This window comes from Protopterus annectens, chromosome 8.part0, assembly GCF_019279795.1.
Source record: "Protopterus annectens isolate FY-2018-M chromosome 8.part0, PAN1.0, whole genome shotgun sequence".
Classification (NCBI taxonomy): Eukaryota; Metazoa; Chordata; order Ceratodontiformes; family Protopteridae; genus Protopterus; species Protopterus annectens.
The window spans coordinates 1,798,370,046-1,798,391,595 of record NC_056741.1 but is presented as its reverse complement, the minus strand read 5'-3'; the positions used below and the strand labels follow the sequence as shown (position 1 = coordinate 1,798,391,595).

At 43.9% G+C, this 21,550-nt stretch overlaps 1 protein-coding gene across 1 annotated transcript in view; it reads right to left on the bottom strand.

Moving 5' to 3' along the window:
• Positions 1-21,550, bottom strand: part of LOC122809647 (lysosomal protective protein-like) — a 475,524-nt gene that overhangs the window by 81,156 nt on the left and 372,818 nt on the right. The window contains exon 8 of the mRNA XM_044081292.1: positions 16,580-16,710. Within this exon, the coding sequence (XP_043937227.1) occupies positions 16,580-16,710 (131 nt within the window). The remainder of the gene's footprint in view (positions 1-16,579; positions 16,711-21,550) is intronic.

Sequence of the window (21,550 nt, the reverse complement as noted above, 5' to 3'; positions counted from 1 at the left end):
ATATATCTGACACAAAACACGTGTGGTGGACAGACAAAACATAACAGACCATCATGTGGATAGGCCCACAGTTGAGAGCTATGCAGACAGACTGCACTCCATGTTAAACTAGTATGTGCACACAAACCCTGTAACACTGGTGATATACAATGCATATGACAAAACTACTCACACTCTATCTGTAGTTCTGGAACCTTCTACAAATATGTAGCTGGCCTGAGTCTGTAAGCTCTCTTGTAAAAGGTATTGCTACCTGCTGTCTGTAACACTGCTGCCCACACACAGGAAGGATGTCCACCATACAGGAATGGTAAATGGACCACGCCCACCAAATGTAGGGATTTATAGTAGTGGGTTCCCATGACAGTGGTAATTGGAAGTACAAAACAGCATGCTGCATGCAGGTAGCAAGTGAAGGATACTGATTGGTGCAGAGGCCATCACCTGATCATGTGGATCACCTACACAATCCATTCTGCAATCTATTCAAAGCAGTTCAATCCATTTACTGGAGAGAGTGAGTGAGAGAGAGTAAAACAAACTAAGAAAGAAAGCAGGCATGCTGAAGGCCAAGGCAAAGAAAAAAAAAAAACAAAACCTTACAAGCAAACTATCCAGAACAGACATCATTCCCACAACATGTATGTGAAGTATATATGCATGTAATTGACTCTACTACTTGGTCCATAATGATGGGATAGATGATGTGGAATGATTTATATGTGCCATCAGGTGTTGTTGTAATGATGTTCAACTGAATAACTGCTATAGACAATGGAGTCTATCCCTGTGGGTAGTGGGCCATACCTGTCAACTGTGCAGATCAGCACTGACTGACAAGATGTAAGCCATCATAGTTTATGTTGTGTAATGGAAAACATGTATATTACTGTGGCCAATAGCTGGTGGTAGAAGTAATGCCATTATGAAGGACTCGTAAGTTCCAGAGCCCACCACTTGCAGGACACTCAAGTTAACATGTAATGTAGCATGCTGAAATGCCATAGCTGTGTAATAGGCTTACCTGCAATCTGTCACTATATATACCCCCCTAATGTTAGGCTGTGTCCATATGTGGCACCTGTCTGGGTTGTAGCAAGGCAGAACAGTGCAGCTGTGGAGAAAGGAGAGTTAGAGATTGTGGGCCTGATGTCTGAATGAACCCCATATATATATATATAACCCAGCCACTGTGGATGCACAAGCCAGTGCATTTCTTTGTGCCAGTACCAAGACTGGATAAATGGGGAGGTTTGTGTCAGGAAGGCCATCCAGCATAAAACTTTGCCAAATCATTTCATGCAGTCACCAATAAATATTTCCATACTGGATCAGTCGAGGCCCAGGTTAACAACGACCGCCACCAGTACTGTTAGCCAACAGGGTGCTGGCAGATATTGGGCTACTGTTGGCCGAAGGAGGAGGAGAGGCAGAAGGCATGGCCAAAGGCAGGAAGACAGGAGAAAAGCTAGGACTGTGGTAGTGATGGTTGGAACTTTGAATGTTGGCAGTATGACTGGTATAGGGAGAGGGCAAGCTGATATGATGGACAGAAGGAAGGTTGGTATATTGTGTGCGCAAGAGACCAGATGGAACAGGAGTAAGGCTAGGTGTATTGGAGGTGGGTTCAAATTGTTTTATCGTGGTGTGGATGGGCGGAGAAATGGCATAGGAGTTATTCTGAAGGAACAGTATGCTAAGAGTGTTTTGGAGGTGAAAAGAATGTCAGATAGAGTGATGCTTATGAAGCTAGAAATTGATGGTGTAATGATGAATGTTGTTAGTGCATATGTTCCACAAGTTGGGTGTGCAATGGATGAGAAAGAAAAACTTTGGAGTGAATTGGACGAAGTGGTGATGACTGTACCTAAGGGTGAGAGAGTGGTGATTGGAGAAGATTTAAATGGGCATGTTGGTGAAGGGAACAGAAGGGATGAGGAAGTGATGGGTAGGTATGGTGTTAAACAAAGGAATGCAGAAGGTCAGATGGTAGTGGATGTTGCAAAAAGGATGGATATGGCTATGATGAATATGTATTTTAACAAGAGGGAGGAGCATAGGGTGACATACAAGAGTGGAGGAAGATGCACAAAGGTGGATTTTATCTTATGTAGGAGGGCCAGTCTCAAGGAGATTGGAGACTGTAAAGTGGTGATGAGAGAAAGTGTAGTTAGGCTGCATAGGATGGTGGTTTGTAGGATAACTGTGATCAAGAAGAGGAGTGTGAGGGCAGCACCAAGGATCAAGTGGTGGAAATTGAAAAAGGGTAATTGTGAGGTGGAGTTCAGGGATGAGTTAAGACAGGCACTAGGTGGCAGTGTAGAGTTACCAAATAGCTGGGTAACTACAGCAGAGCTAGTAAGGGAAACGGCTAGAAAGTTGCTTGGTATCACATCGGGACAGAGGAAGGACGACAAGGAGACATGGTGGTGGAATGAAGAAGTACAGGAGAGTATACAGGCAAAGAGGCTGGCAAAGAAGAAGTGGGATTGTCAGACAGATGAACAAAGTAGACAGGAGTTAAGGAGATGAGGTGCATGGCAAAGACAGAGGTGGTGAAGGCTATGGATAAGGCATATGAAGAGTTGTATGAAAGGTTGGACACTAAGGAGAGAGAAAAGGACCTGTACCGATTGGCTAGACAGAGAGACCGAGCTAGGAAAGATGTGCAGCAGGCAAGGGTGATAAAGGATAAACTTTCCTAGCTAGTTGTTCCAGTGATCAGATTTTGCTGATCCCTGGGCTTTGTATTTGGTTCCTGTGTTCCTCCATTTTCTTGTGTGGCCAGAGGTAGTTTCTTTACTCACCAGTGGGAGTGGGGAGTACTGAGCTGCTTGTTTGTCCTCAGAGGAGTGGTTAGAGACAGCAACTAGTAATTCGTTGGCCATTTTGGGTCATTTTCTGTTTTTTCCAGCCCCCTGCTATAAAGCATGCGTTAGCGCGATTTAGCGCAGAGTTGCCACTGTTGCACACAAGAGCAGTGGCGGTTTAACAAGGTTAAACTATTCGGGCTACCTAAATTCCACTCTTCAAATTTTCCCTTAAATCTACCTTCCTCGAACTGTACTACCGATCTAACCAGCGTATCCTATAACTAAAAACTTTATCTCTACTTGATTCCCAAGTAGACTATTCTCTATCTGTAAAGCCTAGCACTTGCTCCTACAGCACTTGCACCTTGATAAAGCACTATTATTATAGACAGTACCCTATCAGCCAAGAACCCACATCCCCCGGAGTCTTTTGTAAGTTTTTTATCTATTACTTCTAGCATGTCGAGGGATCAGTTGCTAGTGTCCTCTCCTGCTCAACTGGTGAACCTGGGAATATTGAGGCAATGTTACAATTGCCTCATGTACACAGACAATCCTCTCCTTCTCCCACAAAACACAAATACATGCGAGAGATGCAACTATACGGCCAAACTGGAGGCTGAGCTCTCTCAACATAGGACTGGCAAGACCAGACAGGAGGAGAAGGTAACCACACACACTACATACCCAGTCACACATAGTACCATCACAACTTCAAATCATACACATAATCACACAAAGACATACTCGGAGGCTTTGACCAAAAATCTACCAAAACAGCAGAGGCCTCCAAAGCAGACACCCAAACAACTACCACCTCAGGACCCAACACATGCATCACATAGACCACACAGTCAGAGTGTCAAACAGTCACAGCCCTTAAGGCCAAACACAATGCCAGACACACTCGTCATTGGTGACTCCATAGTCAGGCACACTGACGTCCCGCTCACCAGACTGAGTAAGGAGAAGGTCACAGTAAGCTACCTGTCGGGCGCTAGAATCCGCCACATAACGCAAGCACTCAGGTCTCTCAACAGCAAGTACAAGTACGACTCAGCCATTGTCCATGCTGGTGTCAACGACCTGAGACGTACCTCCTTGGACTACATGAAAAGAGACATTGAGGAGCTCTCTGATTATGTAGCCCAGGCAGGTATGACCCTGACCTTGAGCAGTATCCTACCTTCACCTAGAATGATGCCACAATACAGTGATAAGATGATCAGCTTTAATAATTGGCTTAAATGTTGGTGTCATTCAAAGGGGATCCAATGTCTGTCTGCCTGGGATGACATGCTGGACAAGCCACGCTGCTTCAAGGGACGGCTTGCACCTGTCACCCTGGGCTTCCGGATATTGGCAAAGGCTCCTGCCACCCCATAGTGCCTTTTTAGGCAAGGCTCAAATTCTAAACCTACCACCCTAGAACACAAAAAGGAAAAAACTAAGGGTAATGCTGCTCAATGCCAGAAGTCTCAATCTCAAGATGCACTTTTCGAGGCCCTTCTCAGTATGGAGAACATCGATGTCTGTGCTGTGACAGAAACCTGGTTCAAGGCTCCTGAGAGCACCCCAGCACTATCAGGTTTCACCTCATATCATGCGTTCCGGCCCCAAAATCCAGACAACACCAAGAAAGGAGGGGGGGTGTCCATATTCATAAAGGACACACACACCTCAACGTTGGTGGCAACGCACGATGCATCGGAGACCATCCAGGTGCAATTAACCATAGGCAAGACTGCTCTGCAATTTGTAGCATGTTACAGGCCACCCTCTCAAACTCAGGAACCTCACATGGCCTTCCTGAAAACACTGGAGGGGATAAATGTATCTCCAAATACCATCATACTAGGTGATTTCAACTACCCTAATATAGACTGGGAATACTACTCAAGCCCAAACACTCTAGCCCAAAGGTTCCTGGAGTTCATAAACTCAAATGCCATGGAACAACTAGTCACCATCCCCACAAGAAGAAAACATACTTGATCTCATCATCACGAACATGGGATCACAATGTTCAACACCGGAAGTATACCCCTCACTGGTGAGATCAGATCATAAACTAATCTCGCTGGAGGTCCTCATCCCGCCCCACCTGAAATAAAAAAGACCACAGTGAAAAACTTCTCAAAAGCCGACTTCACACTTCTAAAAACTAGTGTGGTCTCCTTTAAGGCCCCTGAGCCAGTGGTAAGCATTACTCAAACCGCTAAATCACTTACAAATGCCTTCTACCAGCACCTACAGGACTGCATGGATCAGGCAATCCCAAACAAAACTAAGACTCTTTGTACCAAAGGCAAGCGTCCAGTCTGGTGGACCCCAGCCATAAACAAGCTCTACAACAAAAGGAGGAAGCTACTACAAGATAGAGCAAAATCCTTGAAAGGTAAGACACCTTTGATCATTATAAGTAAAAAACTAAGAGCTCTCATAAAATCATCCAAGGCAAATTTTGAGAGAAAAATCGCCAAGGACACAAAAGACAATCATAAGGCCTTCTTTAGCTATGTTAGAAACCTAGGAGGAAACTCCCAGATATGCTCAGAATTAGTTCAAAATGATGTGAAGATTACTGAACCTACACACATTGCCAACATACTGGCTGACAGGTTCAGTGCAAACTTCTCCCCTCCCCAAAGGAGAGATATCTATACCAGAGGATTGTAGCCCCCAAACATCTCCAACGCCCAGGTGAGAACTGCTCTCCAAGGCAAAAACACAGCATCCATGGGACCGGATGGTGTCCCCGGCTGTGTGCTCCACGAACTCAATGAGGAATTAAACCCACAGTTAGGACAGCTGTTTAATCTTAGCCTCACCTCAGGATACGTCCAAGGAGTGGCGACGGCGACTGTGGTCCCACTTCACAAGGCGGTGCCTCCACCGACCCTGGAAATTACCGTCCCATTAGCTTGACAAGCCTTATCTGCAAAGCCATGGAGAGGATCATAATGGAACTCATAAATAAAGGCATAGGGAACTTGCAGACTTTGGATCCATCCCAGTTTGGCTTTGTCAAAGGCAGATCATGCCTTTTAAACTTGGATGACTTTTTCGAAACAGTCACCAAGGCCATTGATGAGGGCAAGGCAGTCCATACAGCCTACCTCGACCTGGCAAAGGCCTTGACACAATACCCCACTCAGGTATCATCGAAAAACTCATCAGCTTGAATGTAAACCCATACATCACAAGATGGGTTGCAAACTGGCTAAGTGACAGAACCCACAGGGTCAGAGTTGCTGGCGCCATGTCAGACTCAAAGCCTGTCACAAGTGGTGTCCCACAGGGCTCAGTCCTGGGACCACTCTTGTTCGGCATCTACTTTTCTGAAGTACAAGCAAACACAGGAGGGTTATGGCTGACAAAGTTTGCAGATGACTGCAAACTGGGCGCCATAGTCGAAAACACATCTGACACAGATATCCTTCAGAAGGGCCTCACAGAAACAGATAACTGGTGCCAGAGCCATGGCCTAAAGTTAAACGCCAAGAAATGCATAGTCATACCCTTCGGGAAAAACAAGGTTACCCCTAGCTACCATATAGGTGGCAATCCACTGAGCACAGAAGAAGTCATCAGGGATCTAGGGACCCAGGTTGACAGTAACCTTTCGTTTGACACTCATGTTGCCAAAGTAGTTAGGAAAACCTTCTACATTGCCCACCTGATCATGAAGGGATTCACATCTAGATCTAGTGAGGTCATCGTCCCCCTGTACTCATCACTCATTAGACCTATGATTGAGTACAATGCCCCATTCGGAATGCATCTGACCCAACACCTGCAGCAGCTGGAAAGGCCCCAAAAGTTCCTCACCAAAAGGATAAAGGGTCTCAAAAATATGTCTTATGCTGCCCGACTGAAAGAACTCCAGCTCTATTCAGTCGCTTACCGCTTGCTCAGAGGTGACCTGTGCCTGACATATAAGGCCATGTCAAACCCAGATTTGATGAATATGCTTCACCTCAAAAAATCTAGATCCCTCAGAACCACAAGGGCGGGAGACTTAAACCTTGACACGGTTATTAATAGAACGTGCTGGAGGGACAGATTCATCACCCAGAGGCTCCCTATGCTGTGGAACAAAATCCCGGTGCATGTGAGGCAGAGCACCTCGCTGGCCTTGTTCAAGAGGAATCTTGACCAATGGATGGGAGATCGCAGATATACCCCAGGGATTACTTCAGTGTCACTGCTTGACAGAGGCACAGCAAAATAATAGGCATAGTTTTCTTCAAACTAAAGGGGTGGCGAAAGCCACATAACTATGGGCTAGGCTTATAAATGCCCTTGGGCAGATAGCCTAGTATGAACCTATGAACCTATAATGAGGGAAACATACTCACAAGCGAGGAGAGTGTGTTGAGGAGATGGAAAGAGTACTTTGAGGGGTTGATGAATGAAGAGAATGAGAGGGAGGGAAGGTTGGATGATGTAGGGATAGTGAATCATGAAGTACAATGGATTAGCAAGGAGGAAGTAAGGATAGCTATGAAGAGAATGAAGAATGGAAAGGCTGTTGGCCCAGATGACATACCTGTGGAAGCATGAAGGTGTTTAGGTGAAATAGCAGTGGAGTTTTTAACCAGATTGTTTAATGAAATCTTAGACAGTGCGAGGATGCCTGAAGAATGGAGAAAAAGTGTTTTGGTACTGATTTTTAAGAATAAGGGTGATGTGCAGAGCTTTAGTAACTACAGAGGGATTAAATTGATCAGTCACAGCATGAAGTTATGGGAAAGAATACTGGAAGCTAGGTTAAGAAGGGACGTAATGATTAGTGATCAGTTAGTATGGTTTTATGCCGGGAAAGAGAATTACAGATGCGATGTTTGCTCTGAGAGTGTTGATGGAGAAGTACACAGAATGTCAGAAGGAGTTGCATTGTGTTTCTGTAGACTTAGAGAAAGCATATGACAGGGTGCCTAGAGAGGAGTTGTGGTACTGTATGAGGAAGTCAGGAGTGTCAGAGAAGTATGTAAGAGTGGTACAGGATATGTACCAGGGTAGTGTGACTGCGGTGGGAGTGATGGATGCGTTTAAGGTGGAGGTGGGGTTACATCAAGGATCAGCTCTGAGCCCTTTCTTATTTGCAATGGTGATGGACAGGTTGACAGACGAGATCAGACAGGAGTCCCAGTGGACTATGATGTTTGCAGTTGACATTGTGATCTGTAGTGAGAGTAGGGAGCAGGTGGAGGAGACCCTGTAGAGATGGAAATATGCTCTAGAGAGAAGAGGAATGAAGGTCAGTGGGACTAAGACAATATATGTGTGTGAATGAGAGGGAGAATAGAGGAATGGTGAGGATGTAAGGAGTAGAGGTGGCGAAGGTGGATGAGTTTAAATACTTGGTGTCAATAGTTCAAAGTAATGGTGAGTGTGGCAGAGAGCTGAAGAAGAGAGTGCAGACAGGATGGAGTGGGTGGAGAAGAGTGTCAGGAGTGATTTGTGACAGACGAGTACCTGTAAGAGTGAAAGCGAAGGTCTACAACAGGGTAGTGAGACCAGCTATGTTATATGGGTTGGAGACAGTGGCATTGACAAAAAGGCAGGAGTTTGAGCTGGATGTGGCAGAATTAAAGATGGTAAGATTTGCACTGGGTGTGACAAGGGTGGGCAGGATTAGGAATAAGTATATTAGAGGGTCAGCCTAGGTCAGAAGGTTTGGCGACAAAGCCAGAGAGGCAAGATTACGTTGGTTTCGACGTGATGAGGAGGGATGCTGAGTATCCACAGAATCCCTTTACAAATGCATTCTGTGAGCACCTGCAGGAATGCATGGATCGTGCTATCCCAAATAAAACCAAGACTCACTCCTCCAAAAACAGGAGACCGGTCTGGTGGACCCCGTCCATAAATAAGCTATACAACAGAAGGAGGAAGCTACTACATGACAGAGCAAAATCCCAAAAAGGGAAGGCATTTCTGATCAGTATTAGCAAGAAACTTCAATCCCTCATAAAATCATCAAAGGCCAGTTTCAAAAGAAAAATTGCCCTAGACACTAAAGATAATCACAAGGCCTTCTTTAGTTATGTCAGGAACATGGGCAGAAACTCCCAGATATGCTCTGAAATGTTGCATAATGGTACAAAATATACCGAACCTACAGACATAGTCAACATCCTGGCAGACAGATTCTGCGCAAACTTCTCCCCCCTTCCCCCCCAAAGGAGGAAACGCCTATCCCAACTGAATGTAACCTCCCTGACATCACAGATGCACAGGTGAAAGCTGCCCTCTCCAAAGCAAAAAAACACAGCATCTATGGGACCGGACGGTGTCCCAGGCTGTGTCTTACACGAGCTCCAAGAAGAACTGAACCCTCACATTAAGTCACTGTTCAAACTTAGCCTTACTACAGGATATGTACCCAAAGAATGGTGTACAGCTACAGTGGTCCACTCCACAAAGGTAGTGCCACAACAGACCCTGGAAACTATCGCGTCATAAGCCTGACTAGTCTGGTCTCTAAAGCTATGGAGCATATTATCATGGAACTCATAAACAAAGACATTGGGAGCCTCCAGACACTGGACCCTACCCAATTCGGCTTTGTTAAGGGCAGATCTTGCCTCTTAAACCTAGTTGATTTCTTTGAAACAGTTACCAAAGCCATGGATGAGGGCAAGGTAGTCCACACAGCCCACCTGGACCTCGCAAAAGCCTTCGACACAATACCCCACTCGGGCATCATAAATAAGCTTACCAGCTTAAATATCAACCCCTATATCACAAGATGGTTTGCAAACTGGCTCAGAGATAGAACCCACATGGTCAGAATTGCAGGTGCCATGTCCAAATCCAAACCAGTTACAAGTGGTGTCCCACAGGTCTCAGTTCTGGGGCCTGTCTTGTTCGGTATATACTTCTCTTAGGTTCAGGCTAACACGGGGGGGAATTATGGCTGACAAAGTTCGCAGATGACTGCAAACTGGGGGCCATAATCGAATCTCCAGCTGACACAAGCATCCTCCAAAAGGGTCTCACAGAGATGGATGCTTGGTGCCAGAGCCACAGCCTCAAGCTAAATGCTAAAAAGTGCATAGTCATCCCCTTTGGGAAAAACAAGGTGCCCACAAATTACCACATAGGTGGTAATCCATTAAGTACGGAAGAAGTAATTAGAGATTTGGGGACCAACGTAGATAGTAATTTCTCCTTTGATAATCACATTGCCAAAGTGGTTAGAAAGACTTTCTATATAGCCCACCTTATCACGAAAGGATTCGCATCTAGATCAAGAGAGGTCATTGTGCCCCTCTACTCATCACTCATCAGGCCCATAATTGAATACAATGTCCCTTTTGGGATATACCTTACCCAACACCTGCAGCAACTGGAGAGACCCCAAAAGTACCTCACCAAGAGGATCATGGGCTACAAACAGATTTCCTATGCAGCTCGACTAAAGATCCAGCTCTACTCAGTTGCTTAACGCCTACTCAGAGGCAATCTATTCCTGACGTACAAAGCCATGTCAAACCCAGAATTAATGGGCATGCTCCACCTCAAAAAATCCAAGTCCCTTAGAGCTACTCGCTCCAGGGACGTAAACCTCAGCACAAAAATAAATATGACATGCTGGAGGGACAGATTCATTTCCCAGAGGCTCCCCCCTCACTCTGGAATAGAATCCCAGTTCATGTTAGACATAGCCCCTCGCTGACCCTCTTCAAGTGAAATTTGGATGCGTCAATGCAAAATCGCAAATTCACCCCTGGGATTTCTCCTGTGTCCCTGCTAAACAGAGGCACAGTAAACTAATCTTAAAAGGGTAGCTTCTGTGACCTACTGTACAGAGGCACAGTAGGCTAATCTAATAGGGAGGTGGAAGCCAAATACACTCTGGCTAGGCTTATATATACCCTAGGACAGATAGCCTAGTATCTACCTATGAACCTATGTATATTGGGAAAAAGATGCTAAGGATGAAGCTACCAGGTAACAAGAAAAGAGGAAGGCCTAAGATAAGGTTTATAGATGTGGTAAGAGAGGACATGCAGGTGGTTGGTGTGACAGAGCAAGATGCAGAGGACAGGAAGAAATGGAAACAGGTCATCTGCTGTGGTGACCCCTAACGGGAACAGCCGAAAGAAGATGATGATATATATATATATATATATATATATATATATATATATATATATATATATATATACACACACACACACACACACACACACATATATATATGCATATATATATTTATATACAGAGGTATGTATGTGTGTGTGTGTGTGTATATATATATACATATATATATATATATATATATATATATATATATATATATATATAAAAACACATATATAAGCATAATATATTTCTACACACAGATATGTGTGTGTGTGTGTGTGTGTGTGTATATATATATATATATATATATATATATATATATATATATATATATATATATATATATATATGTGTGTGTGTGTGTGTGTGTGCATGTATGTCTACAAATATACAAACACACACATATTTGCATACTATGGGTGAGGGAATATCACATATATCAATACACATACACATAGACAGCAGTAAGTGGGTGCAACATGGACGGTTATGTGACATGTGAGCACCTTGTTGGGACCACATTGCCCTTATCTGTGAAGGTGCGAATGGGAATTTGGGGAAGGATAGCAGTTATATTTGTGGAGGTGGGTTGGTAGATAGAGAGGACAGCCTACAGGGGTGGTATATGACACATGTGGTGGGTAAATACCCTGGATGATCGGTGTTGTTTGTGATGTAGAAGCCCCATGAGCCCCCATATGGAAACAATGGGAACAAGGTCCCCAGCCATTGCCAGTCACAACAGCAGCTTCACGGCCCTGAAGGTTCCTGGGCTGGAGGCTAAGCAGTAGGAGCATGTGGACCCTGTGATTGTGTACTGAGGGCCTCAAGGTGATGTAGCACATCCCCCAGTCTCTGAGAAGCTCCCAATGCAACAGTCCCTGGACCTGACCTCGGGTGACAGGATCATGTCTGTGTGTGCTCCCGGTGGGGGAACACCATCCCCTGAGATGGTTGCACTTGAAGGTAGTGCAGGACTAGTAGATGAGGAGGCCCAGAGTGGGTCCCACATGTGATGGGCCTGGTAACATGACCAGATGAGGTGGGAGAGGTGGTCCTGCTGGCAACTGTTCCCTAAACATGCTATTGCATCACTGTTATAGAACATATGTAGGTAGTAATAGTCCACACAATCTCAGATCATGTCCAACATCATGCATAGATATCCGCCATAACACATAATGACAGATGTGCAGCAATCACATAGCAAATAGACCACATGCATATATGGAACCGTAGTGGCCCTTACAATGGCATGCAGTGATATTGTCTGTAACAGGCCAGCAATGATAGTGCCCCCACAGGGAACATGGCTACAAACACTTTGCACAAAGTGTGGTACAATACAATAAATGTTGCAATGGTAGGTAAGCTGTAGCCACACCTACTGAGTTGTGTGAACAGTTTGTTGTCGCAGATATGGTGGGGGGGAGACAGAGATGTGTATTAAGAACTATGGTAACCTTGTTGTATGAGTTGCTCAGACCTGTTTCCATTTTTATGTCTATCAGGCAAGATGTTACATGGCAGGTTACCTGTGTATTAAGCGGACGAAAATGAAGTCATCATCAACCACCTGGTACAGCACATACCAGGTGGTGTTTGGAAGGACAGCCCATGAACAGCCGGAGCGGACCACCCTGTGGAACGCTTTAGTCCACAAGGTCAATGATGTCAGCCTGCATAACCTCAGTTATGAGCATTACAATGACCTGCTTCACAATGCCAGCCAGCGTGCTGCTGTAGTCCAGGGGATCACCTCACAACAGGTCATGCCATCCATCCCCCCGACACATGTTGAGGAGCTGCTTGCCAGCCTCATGGCACCTGCCCGCCCGCACATGCAGCAACTGGCGAAGACCATAGTGGAGGTGGGTGGAGGCCACATCAGTAGACAACTGTTGCATATCCATCTGCATCTGTACAGGTAGATCATGCATATGTGAGATGACATGTATATAGTCTGTTGCTGCTTAGTAGTAATAAACAGATGTGCATAAGCTGTAGTATTGTGGACTTGTACTGTTGTACTGTAAGGCTGCACCCACCATGTGCCAATGCCACAGCTGTGGCTACTGACACCACATCTCTCACTTTTATATAGGTCCCTCTGGTATACCACTAAGGCAGTGTCCTCTAGCTGATGAGTATGGTTTATGTTAATGCTTGCCAATACATCAGTCATGTTATAGCTATGGAATATTCCATGCACACATCTAACACCTACCCATAATGCATACCTTACATGTTCCCATATTGTTGCTGTTAACTGCAGTGCATCACAGTGGTGACCATGAAGGTGGATCTTAGGGGTATGTCAGATACCTCCAGTATAACTAACATCCTGTCATTGCAAAATGTGTCCACAGGGTTGAACATAATGGTGGGACAAATGGCCTACAGTAGGAACATGTGTGAAACATCACCCTTATACAGTGCTACAACAGTGTATATACCAGTGTTACAATGGCAACTCTTACAGATATACACTACGGCATATCATAATACAGCGGTCCACAAGCCTGAAAACCTGCAATGTGGTCCCAACATGAGCAATGAGTGTGTAATATGGAATCATATTTTAGGGCAGCAAATATGGGGAATACATACCTTCACAAACACTGGAAGCATATGTGTACACACACTCCAGATAAAATATAGTGGAAGCAGCTGTTGAGGTACTGACTGCATGCATTTGTCATGGATATGCACCTTTCAGTAAGTACACATCCCCAATGTCACACCATGTATTGGTCTGCTGTCAAAGACATTTAGCCATCTAATATGCACACTTACCTGCTACAGAGGCAAGTGTGGCGTGTACACATCTTACATGACATGGTGTGGGCCCCATACCCAATAGGTAGCATGCATGAGCTGGACATGTAGCCATGCTTCACCATTGCATATGCTATGGTAAACTGTGCAGTCATTTATGTGGCAAGGATGTGCACACTTACCTGCAACACAGGCAGGTGTGGCATGCACACATCTTACATGACATGGTGTGGGTCCCATACCCAATAGGTAGTACGCATGAGCTGGACATGTAGCCATACTTCACCATTGCATATGCCATGGTAAACTGTGCAGTCATTTATGTGGCAAGGATGTATAGGACAGCAATTATGTAGGAAATAAACATATGGCCATCCAAGACAAATGATGTCACATGTAGCAAACAGGTCATGTGGGCTGCCCAGTAACATGCCACAACACTGAGGGGGTTGCAGGAATGTCTAGCAAGTACTGGCTGTGCATGTCCCATGTCAACAATTGTCTGGACTCTGCAAGCGTGTTCCCTATGTGTTAGTGTAATCAGATGCGACAGTTGCACCACAAGAAACATCAGCCAAGACTCTACAGGTAGTGTATGCATAACAGAAGAGGATCCCAAAAGTCAGCCATTGCAATGTGTACTGGTCTAGCATGACCACGTTGAAAATCTACAGACAGTATCATGTAAGATACATGTGCTGCACAACTTATGCCTCACCCCACCTCAAGCACATCATTCCCATCTGTACTGTGATGGTGCCAGTGTACATCTGCATGTTTGCCACTCATTAGCTGGGACTAGGCTGTTACACATGGTGTTCAGTGTTTGGGACAGTGGAAGCTGACACACATGTGTAGACCATAGCTGTCAAGCATCTGCAAAAAGGGCTGAAGGTGGGGAGAGGGTGTCATCATGACACATCAGTGCACTGCAGCAGGGATCCTAAGGATGTTATGAATGGCTATATCAGCACACAGTCAGGTTCAGGAACTGTGGCAGACGTAACCCTGACTCCACAGCAATAGTGATGGCAGTGTGTGAACTCCAAGGGATGTGCACTTGAGTTGACCTTGCAGTCATGCAGGGTTAAGGGACATGTGTTGGGCAGACTGACCATATACTGGCAAATGCAGATAGCCCATGCTAGTATACCCCTGCCAGGAATAGTGACTGCTGTAGTACACATAACAGTAGGTGCAACAAATCGTCACGATAAGTGCGTGCACACATATCCACCCACATAGTGTATGTATCACGGTCAGCATCAGCACACCTAACACATTTGTTAAACACTGCATTTGAATGTACATGACATATGTCACATATCAGGCTCATGTAATGTTAACATATGTAGTGATGTGGTCCAACGGCATATCAAAGAAGAGTGTGTCATATCAATAAGAGTGTGTACACTCCCCATAGCCACATTAATGTTTGACTGTTGTCAGTGTAATAGTATTGTATTAGTACTCTTACCTCAAGAAGCTGTCAGAATAAGGGAATATGAATTAACACACCTTTTTCAATAATGTTAATTGGGTCATTAAATGTAACGCAATCACGTTTTCTTCCCAAACTGGAAGTTCTAGAAGGACAAAGCAACAGTTTGAGCTAAAATCAAGAACCTCTGGGAGAGGGGTGTATCGCCCTTCTGTAAATACATCACAAGTGTATACATACAGTATTCTCTATTGACTGTTGCAGTGGGATACACGTTGCCTGAGAGTGTTGATCAGCGATAGATTATTGTAGACTGAGTAAAATGGCTGCCCCATGTGAATCCAACAAGGGGATTTGCATAATATAGCTTTCTATAACAGTGTCTTTAACGCATTAATTTGCCTGCACTGGGGCGTTAAATGGCACTCGGGAGATTGGTGAAAGCTGTATTACAGCCAAAAGAATGGACCGTTATGTCTATTTTTCAGCGGTCGCAAATGTGCCGTAACCTTTGCTTCAATGTCGTTTTGGGTACCCGGCCATTCAATGGTAGCTTGGGGAGTACGGCAGAACAAGTTTAATCTCAAAACCTTTTTCTTCTTCAATATAGATGATTGGTTGCTAATAGTAACAAGCAATAACAGAAAATACAATAATAAAGTAAAATTATTTTTTTTCAAGTCTATATGTGTTATATTATTTTTTTCATATAAAATTGAAGCATCTGTTACAAAATGAATTGTTGCCTGCCAGTTTGAGTTTTCCCTATGTGCCACTTTGGTCTCCTGTGGAAGCGTCATCAGTGGGATATGAACTGTATCCACTTTCATAAGTTGGGGATAATCAAAAATAGGGGAAGGATAAATGTAGCTGCTGTACATCCTTCCCTTAGACTATAAAGGGGGGTAGGTGTCGCAAGATAACTTTGTTGGATATCAATTTTCATCACATCTAAAAGGCTTACTGGTTTGTGCACATCTTTTGAATCACATTTACGCTTAAGACTAACTTACTAATTTCAGAGCTGCATTCCTGTAGTTACCTCATGTACGTGTGTGTGTGGTGTGTTGTCACTGGAATATGGATTTGGGATGCTTTGCTCTTCATTCACTAATTTTAACTGGTGTATGAGCCACGAATACCAAATGTCACAGCTTTGCTTCAAGGTGGGTTTGATAATATAAGGAAGGTATTGCAGGTATTTTTTATTGTCTTTCAGCATCGTGTGTGTTGTCAGAGGCTGCAGTGAGTATATTAGCCTTTCATCATGACTCAGCAGTTTAGATATGAGCCATGTGTGTTGTGTTTGCCTTTTAAACACTCCTGAAACTACACACTAATGGTGAAAGCCTACTGAAATCATTGTAACACTACAAAAGGCCCTGCTTTGTTTAATCTTTTATCCAAACTACTGTTTAAACATTGCTGCAGAGGTTTAATACTCTATTACCTGCAGAATTTCCAGGACTGGATGGCATCAGAAATATGAAGTGCTTTCCTCACTTCCTGTTGATTTAGCCACATGGTTTCAGCAGTTTCATTGATGCAGTCATCTTCAGGTCCTTTATGTCCAGTGCTGCCCTGTGAAAGGAGAAGAATGCACATTATAGGTAAAATGGTAGTTACAGGTTACTTTATGCATATTGCAGGTTAAATGCACATGAGCTATTTCAAGCATTTTACAGGTTAAATGCACATTACTAGTTAAACGAATATTGCAAGGTACTTTACACATATTACTGGTCACTTCATGAACATCCTTTTATCACACTGAGAAATAGCCTCATTGTTTTTGTACTGTTCAAACTACCACTGTGGCAAACTAAGATGCAGTTTTCATTCATCTCTGCAGCTGTGCCACTCACAGAAAAGGACAGCACCTGAGAAATGCCTGGCCTACCCACTACCCCTTCCCCATCCTTCATACTGGATAAGCTGTTAGTCCTGGTAACTTTATCCAGTCTATCACTAAAATGGGGTTAGGGGTTGGCATAATTAAGTCACAAGGCACAGAATTTGAGTTTCACCTTTGATCACTGTATGGTTATTAACTAGTCATGTGATAGTCTGCAGACTGATTGCCTAGTATTTACCTATAAATCTATAAACTGCCATATGCCTTTCCTACAGATTCTTAATTGTATAGCTGTGTTTGAACAACAGAATCTTTAGAAAGTGTGTTCCATGCATCTGAAGTCCCCCCCCCCCCCGCATAAAAGTGCTTTCCATCCTGGCACTAGAGTGGTTTCCTCATTGTTTTCACTTTCTCTTCAGATTGTAGGCGCCGGTGTGCTTTAATCTGGGAGATATTGCTTTCTTGCATTCCACAGAGTCTTTTGAGGTTCTTGTACCCTTCTATACTGTCCTTCCTCTCTCTATAACATGTGTATATTAAGTGCCTTCAGACGGTCTTCTGCGACTTCTGGTGTAGGTTCTATATTTTCATTGATGTCAGCTGAAGGGCCTTCCAGTCTACATCTTGGCTTTTTCCTTTCTGAAAAGAAATCTTCACATGATACACTTTACTAATGGTAGGATATCACTGCCGCTTCACACAGCAGCGTTTTTTTTAATCTGGCCAGACAACTTCATTTAGGTTGGAGCATTTACCCCCCCCCCCAAAAAAAAAAATCACATTGCTATTAAAGAGTGACTGGTGTACCAGAAGGTCAACCAATGAAGGGAGGGGAATGGCACAAAGAGTTACTAGTGTACCAGAAGTTCAGCTAATGAATTGAAAGGAATGGCATATTTGTATTTCCTGAGGGAGTGAATGCCCCACCCACTACATGAGCAAACATGCTTAGTGGAGATTCAGAGTAGTGCAGCTGGTAAACCTGACTAAACAGGAAGGTGACATTTGGAGGTCACAGAGGGGTTTATGTTTGTCTCACCCATCCAGCTGCTGAGGTAATTCTACATTCAGCCTAATGGAGAGGGAATTGTTAAATAGGGCCTACAAATAAAAACATTTTGAAGTGCAATATGCTGGTGGCTCAGATCCCACCCAGCCCCACCACCATCTAGCCATCTCCTTGAAGGAGGAACATATGGGAGTACTGAGCAACTGGGAAAGCCTGGCTGACTAAGATCAGTATTAATTTAGCAAATGTGATCTTGTGAGTTGCAGTTTTGGAATACAGCTGACCAAGCAGGATTTGAAGTTCTAGTTGTCCTCTGTGTAATATGCTTACAAATATAGAAGAACACTTACAATACTGAATCCAAAACTTCAGATGTTGCATATTAAGCTAACTACAATGCATGCGCTTTGTTTTATGTGAGTAAAACAACTGTGTGTCTTTGAACATCTATACAATATTAAGAAAGAAAAACCTCTAATGCTCTGGCAAAGCATAACATGATGTATGACTCCGAACAGAATTTTAACTTTTTAGTTCTGCAAGTGTTGGATAAAACTTTAAATAAGAGTTAGCGATATTATTAATGTCACTGAGTGTGCAGAGTATGGGTGGATTATAGATATGCTTGCAGCTACGGGTTTTGACTTAAATGAGGTTGTTCTTTTAAGACTAGTTTTGAAGTCTCATAATTTATTTCACTAACTGGTTTTAGTAATAAATGTTAGTGTGCTTTTTGAGATTTTATGGTCTGAAAAAGCACAAGTTTGGGAGTGAAAGTGCTTACTTGTTCAGTAAAGCTTACATTTTATTGATCTTTGGCTTTTGGTCTATGGTCTTTATTGTATTTATGGGTATGATTTATTTATGTATTTATTTATTTAACATTTGGTGACCGTAAAAGTCCAACTAGGACAGAGCCTATTTTCAGCGGAGGCCTGGTAAGAAACACTCCAGATGCATGACTTTGAAATGTGGGAGAAAACCTGAGCACCCAGAGGAAACCCACGCAAATGCAGGGAGGACATGCAGACTCTGCACAGAAGGCAACCCAACCAAGAATCGAACCGGAGAACATCTTGCTGTGAGATGACAACGTTAACCTCTACACCACTGCACCGGCCAAACTGATGACTAAGTTTATTGTCCCATTTGTATTATTTTTGGATTCTTCAAAATGTACTTCATTTACAGAGTACAGAGATAAAACTCTGGTTTGTGTCCCAGACAATTAATGATGTAGCACTGGAGTAACTGGACAGGCAGGGCAGGAATGAGCACCTAATGCCAGCTACCCATCTTAGGAGGAGGTAGGTGTCTATCGCCCTACACTGACAGCCCCCAAAGAAGAGATAGGGGGATGTCAGGACATAGGTATGGTTTGTTTGGAGAGTAAGCACTGCAGAGTCGGAGTGCAGTCCGGGGGGGGCAGGGGTTCATCATTTTTCTTGTGTGTTCTCTGTCCATCAGAGGGAGGGAATTAGGTAGGGTAGAAGAGGAATCCCACAAATCGGTGATGACCAGCTCGCACCAGACTCTTGCCTCCAGTGGGGAACAAATGGGCTGTAGGGCTCTCTCCTTGAATGGGCAATGAATCAACCTACTTTCCCTCAGGTGGAAGAAATGAATGGGTTGAAAAGTGCTGGAGAGGCCCACTGGCTTGGGGTGAGGGTATAAAAAATGTAGTTATATTTAATGTGACTTTGTTGTATTGCTCAATCAATATGCTACTCCTATTACTCCCTATGACCTATGCTTTGGGCTGGCTATACTGCTTATCAATTGATTTCATTTCATTTTTAGGTGGGTCTTGCATCTGGTTTACAGCTCTAGTTACAACAAATGAATTACATTAATACATGACCTTCCCACTGTAATGCAATCTAGTTAAATGTTAATAAACAAGCAAACAGAAGTGAAAATAACAATAAAGCAGTGGAGGCAAAAGATAATGAATGTAGTTGAGTGAATGTGCAGCTATAATCTTACAAGATACTATTTGAAGGACTTTGGGTCAGCTGTTCAATGAAAGAGACGATGGTTCACATTTTGGCATCATTCACTAGGGGTTTGGTGATGGGCTTCATCTTTGTATTACAAATTGGCACAGCTGTACTCCAAAGGATACAAAAACCTCCAGAGGAAAGTGGTAGTGAAGCCAGCAGGAGAAGTACTACAAGTATACAACTGGGATAAAGAGAGACAAAATGATGATGTGAGGTGTCTGCTCCATGTGTAAGTGGGACACAGACTGAGTCTTTAGGATTTTGGGAGATACTGCATGCAGAAAAAAGTAAATACATATATATTACTATAAACCAACTGGCTCACTGACAGAACCCACACTGTAAAAGTTGCAGACTCCAAATCTGACCTCAAACCAGTGACAAGTGGAGTACCACAGGGTTCCGTCCTGGGACCTCTCTTGTTTGCTATCTACTTCTCTGAAGTACAGGCTAACACAGAAGGCCTCTGGCTAACAAAGTTCGCAGATGACTGCAAACTAGGAGCCATAGTCAAGTCCCCAAATGATGTGAACATCCTACAGAAGGGCCTCTCTGAGACAGATGCCTGGTGTCAGAGCCATGGCCTCAAGCTCAATGCCAAAAAGTGCAGTGTCATCCCCTTTGGTAAAAACTCTGTACCCATGAACTACCACATAGGCAGCAATCTACTTAACACCGAATGCGTGATAAGAGACCTTGGGACCCAGGTGGACAGTAGTCTCTCCTTTGAGAGTCACATTGCCACAGTAGTCAGGAAGTCCTTCTACGTGGCACACCTCATCATAAAAGGGTTTTCATCCAGGAAAAAAGAGGTCATCATTCTCCACTACTCGACACTCATTAGACCCACTATAGAGTACAACGCCCTTTTGGAATGTACCTCACAAGACATCTGCAGCAGCTGGAAAGGCCACAGAAGTACTTCACAAAGAGGATTACTGGACTCAAACAAATGCCCTACACTGACCACCTCAAAAAACTCCAGCTTTACTCTGTAGCATATTGCCTACTCAGAGGTGATCTCTGCCTAACATATAAAGCTATATCAAACCCAGAGCTGTTGGACATGCTACACCTAAAGAAATCCCAATCCCTCCGAGCTACACGCTCTAGGGACCTAAACCTTGTCACCACAGTATACAGGACCTGCTGGAGGGATAGATTCCTATCCCAGAGACTTTCCATACTCTGGAACAGGCTACCCATCTATGTCAAGCAAAGTTCTTCATTAGCACTCTTCAAGAAAAATCTTGATGAGTGGATGGGAAATAGGAAATACACCCCGGGGATCACTTGTGTGTCTCGGCTCGACAGTGGCACAGGAAAATAACTTTCTTGGGTGGCGTAAGCCAGGGAACCTTGTTGGCTAGGCTTACGTAGGCCCTTGGGCCGATAGCCTAGTACCTACCTATGAACCTAATATATATATATGTATACACATATATGGATACCTATCAGATTATCAAAGTTTCATAACTTTGAAAGTCGTATGGTCAGGCCCATATGATCGAAGTTTTGAAACTTTGAATGTTTTAAATGAAGATCAAGGTACAG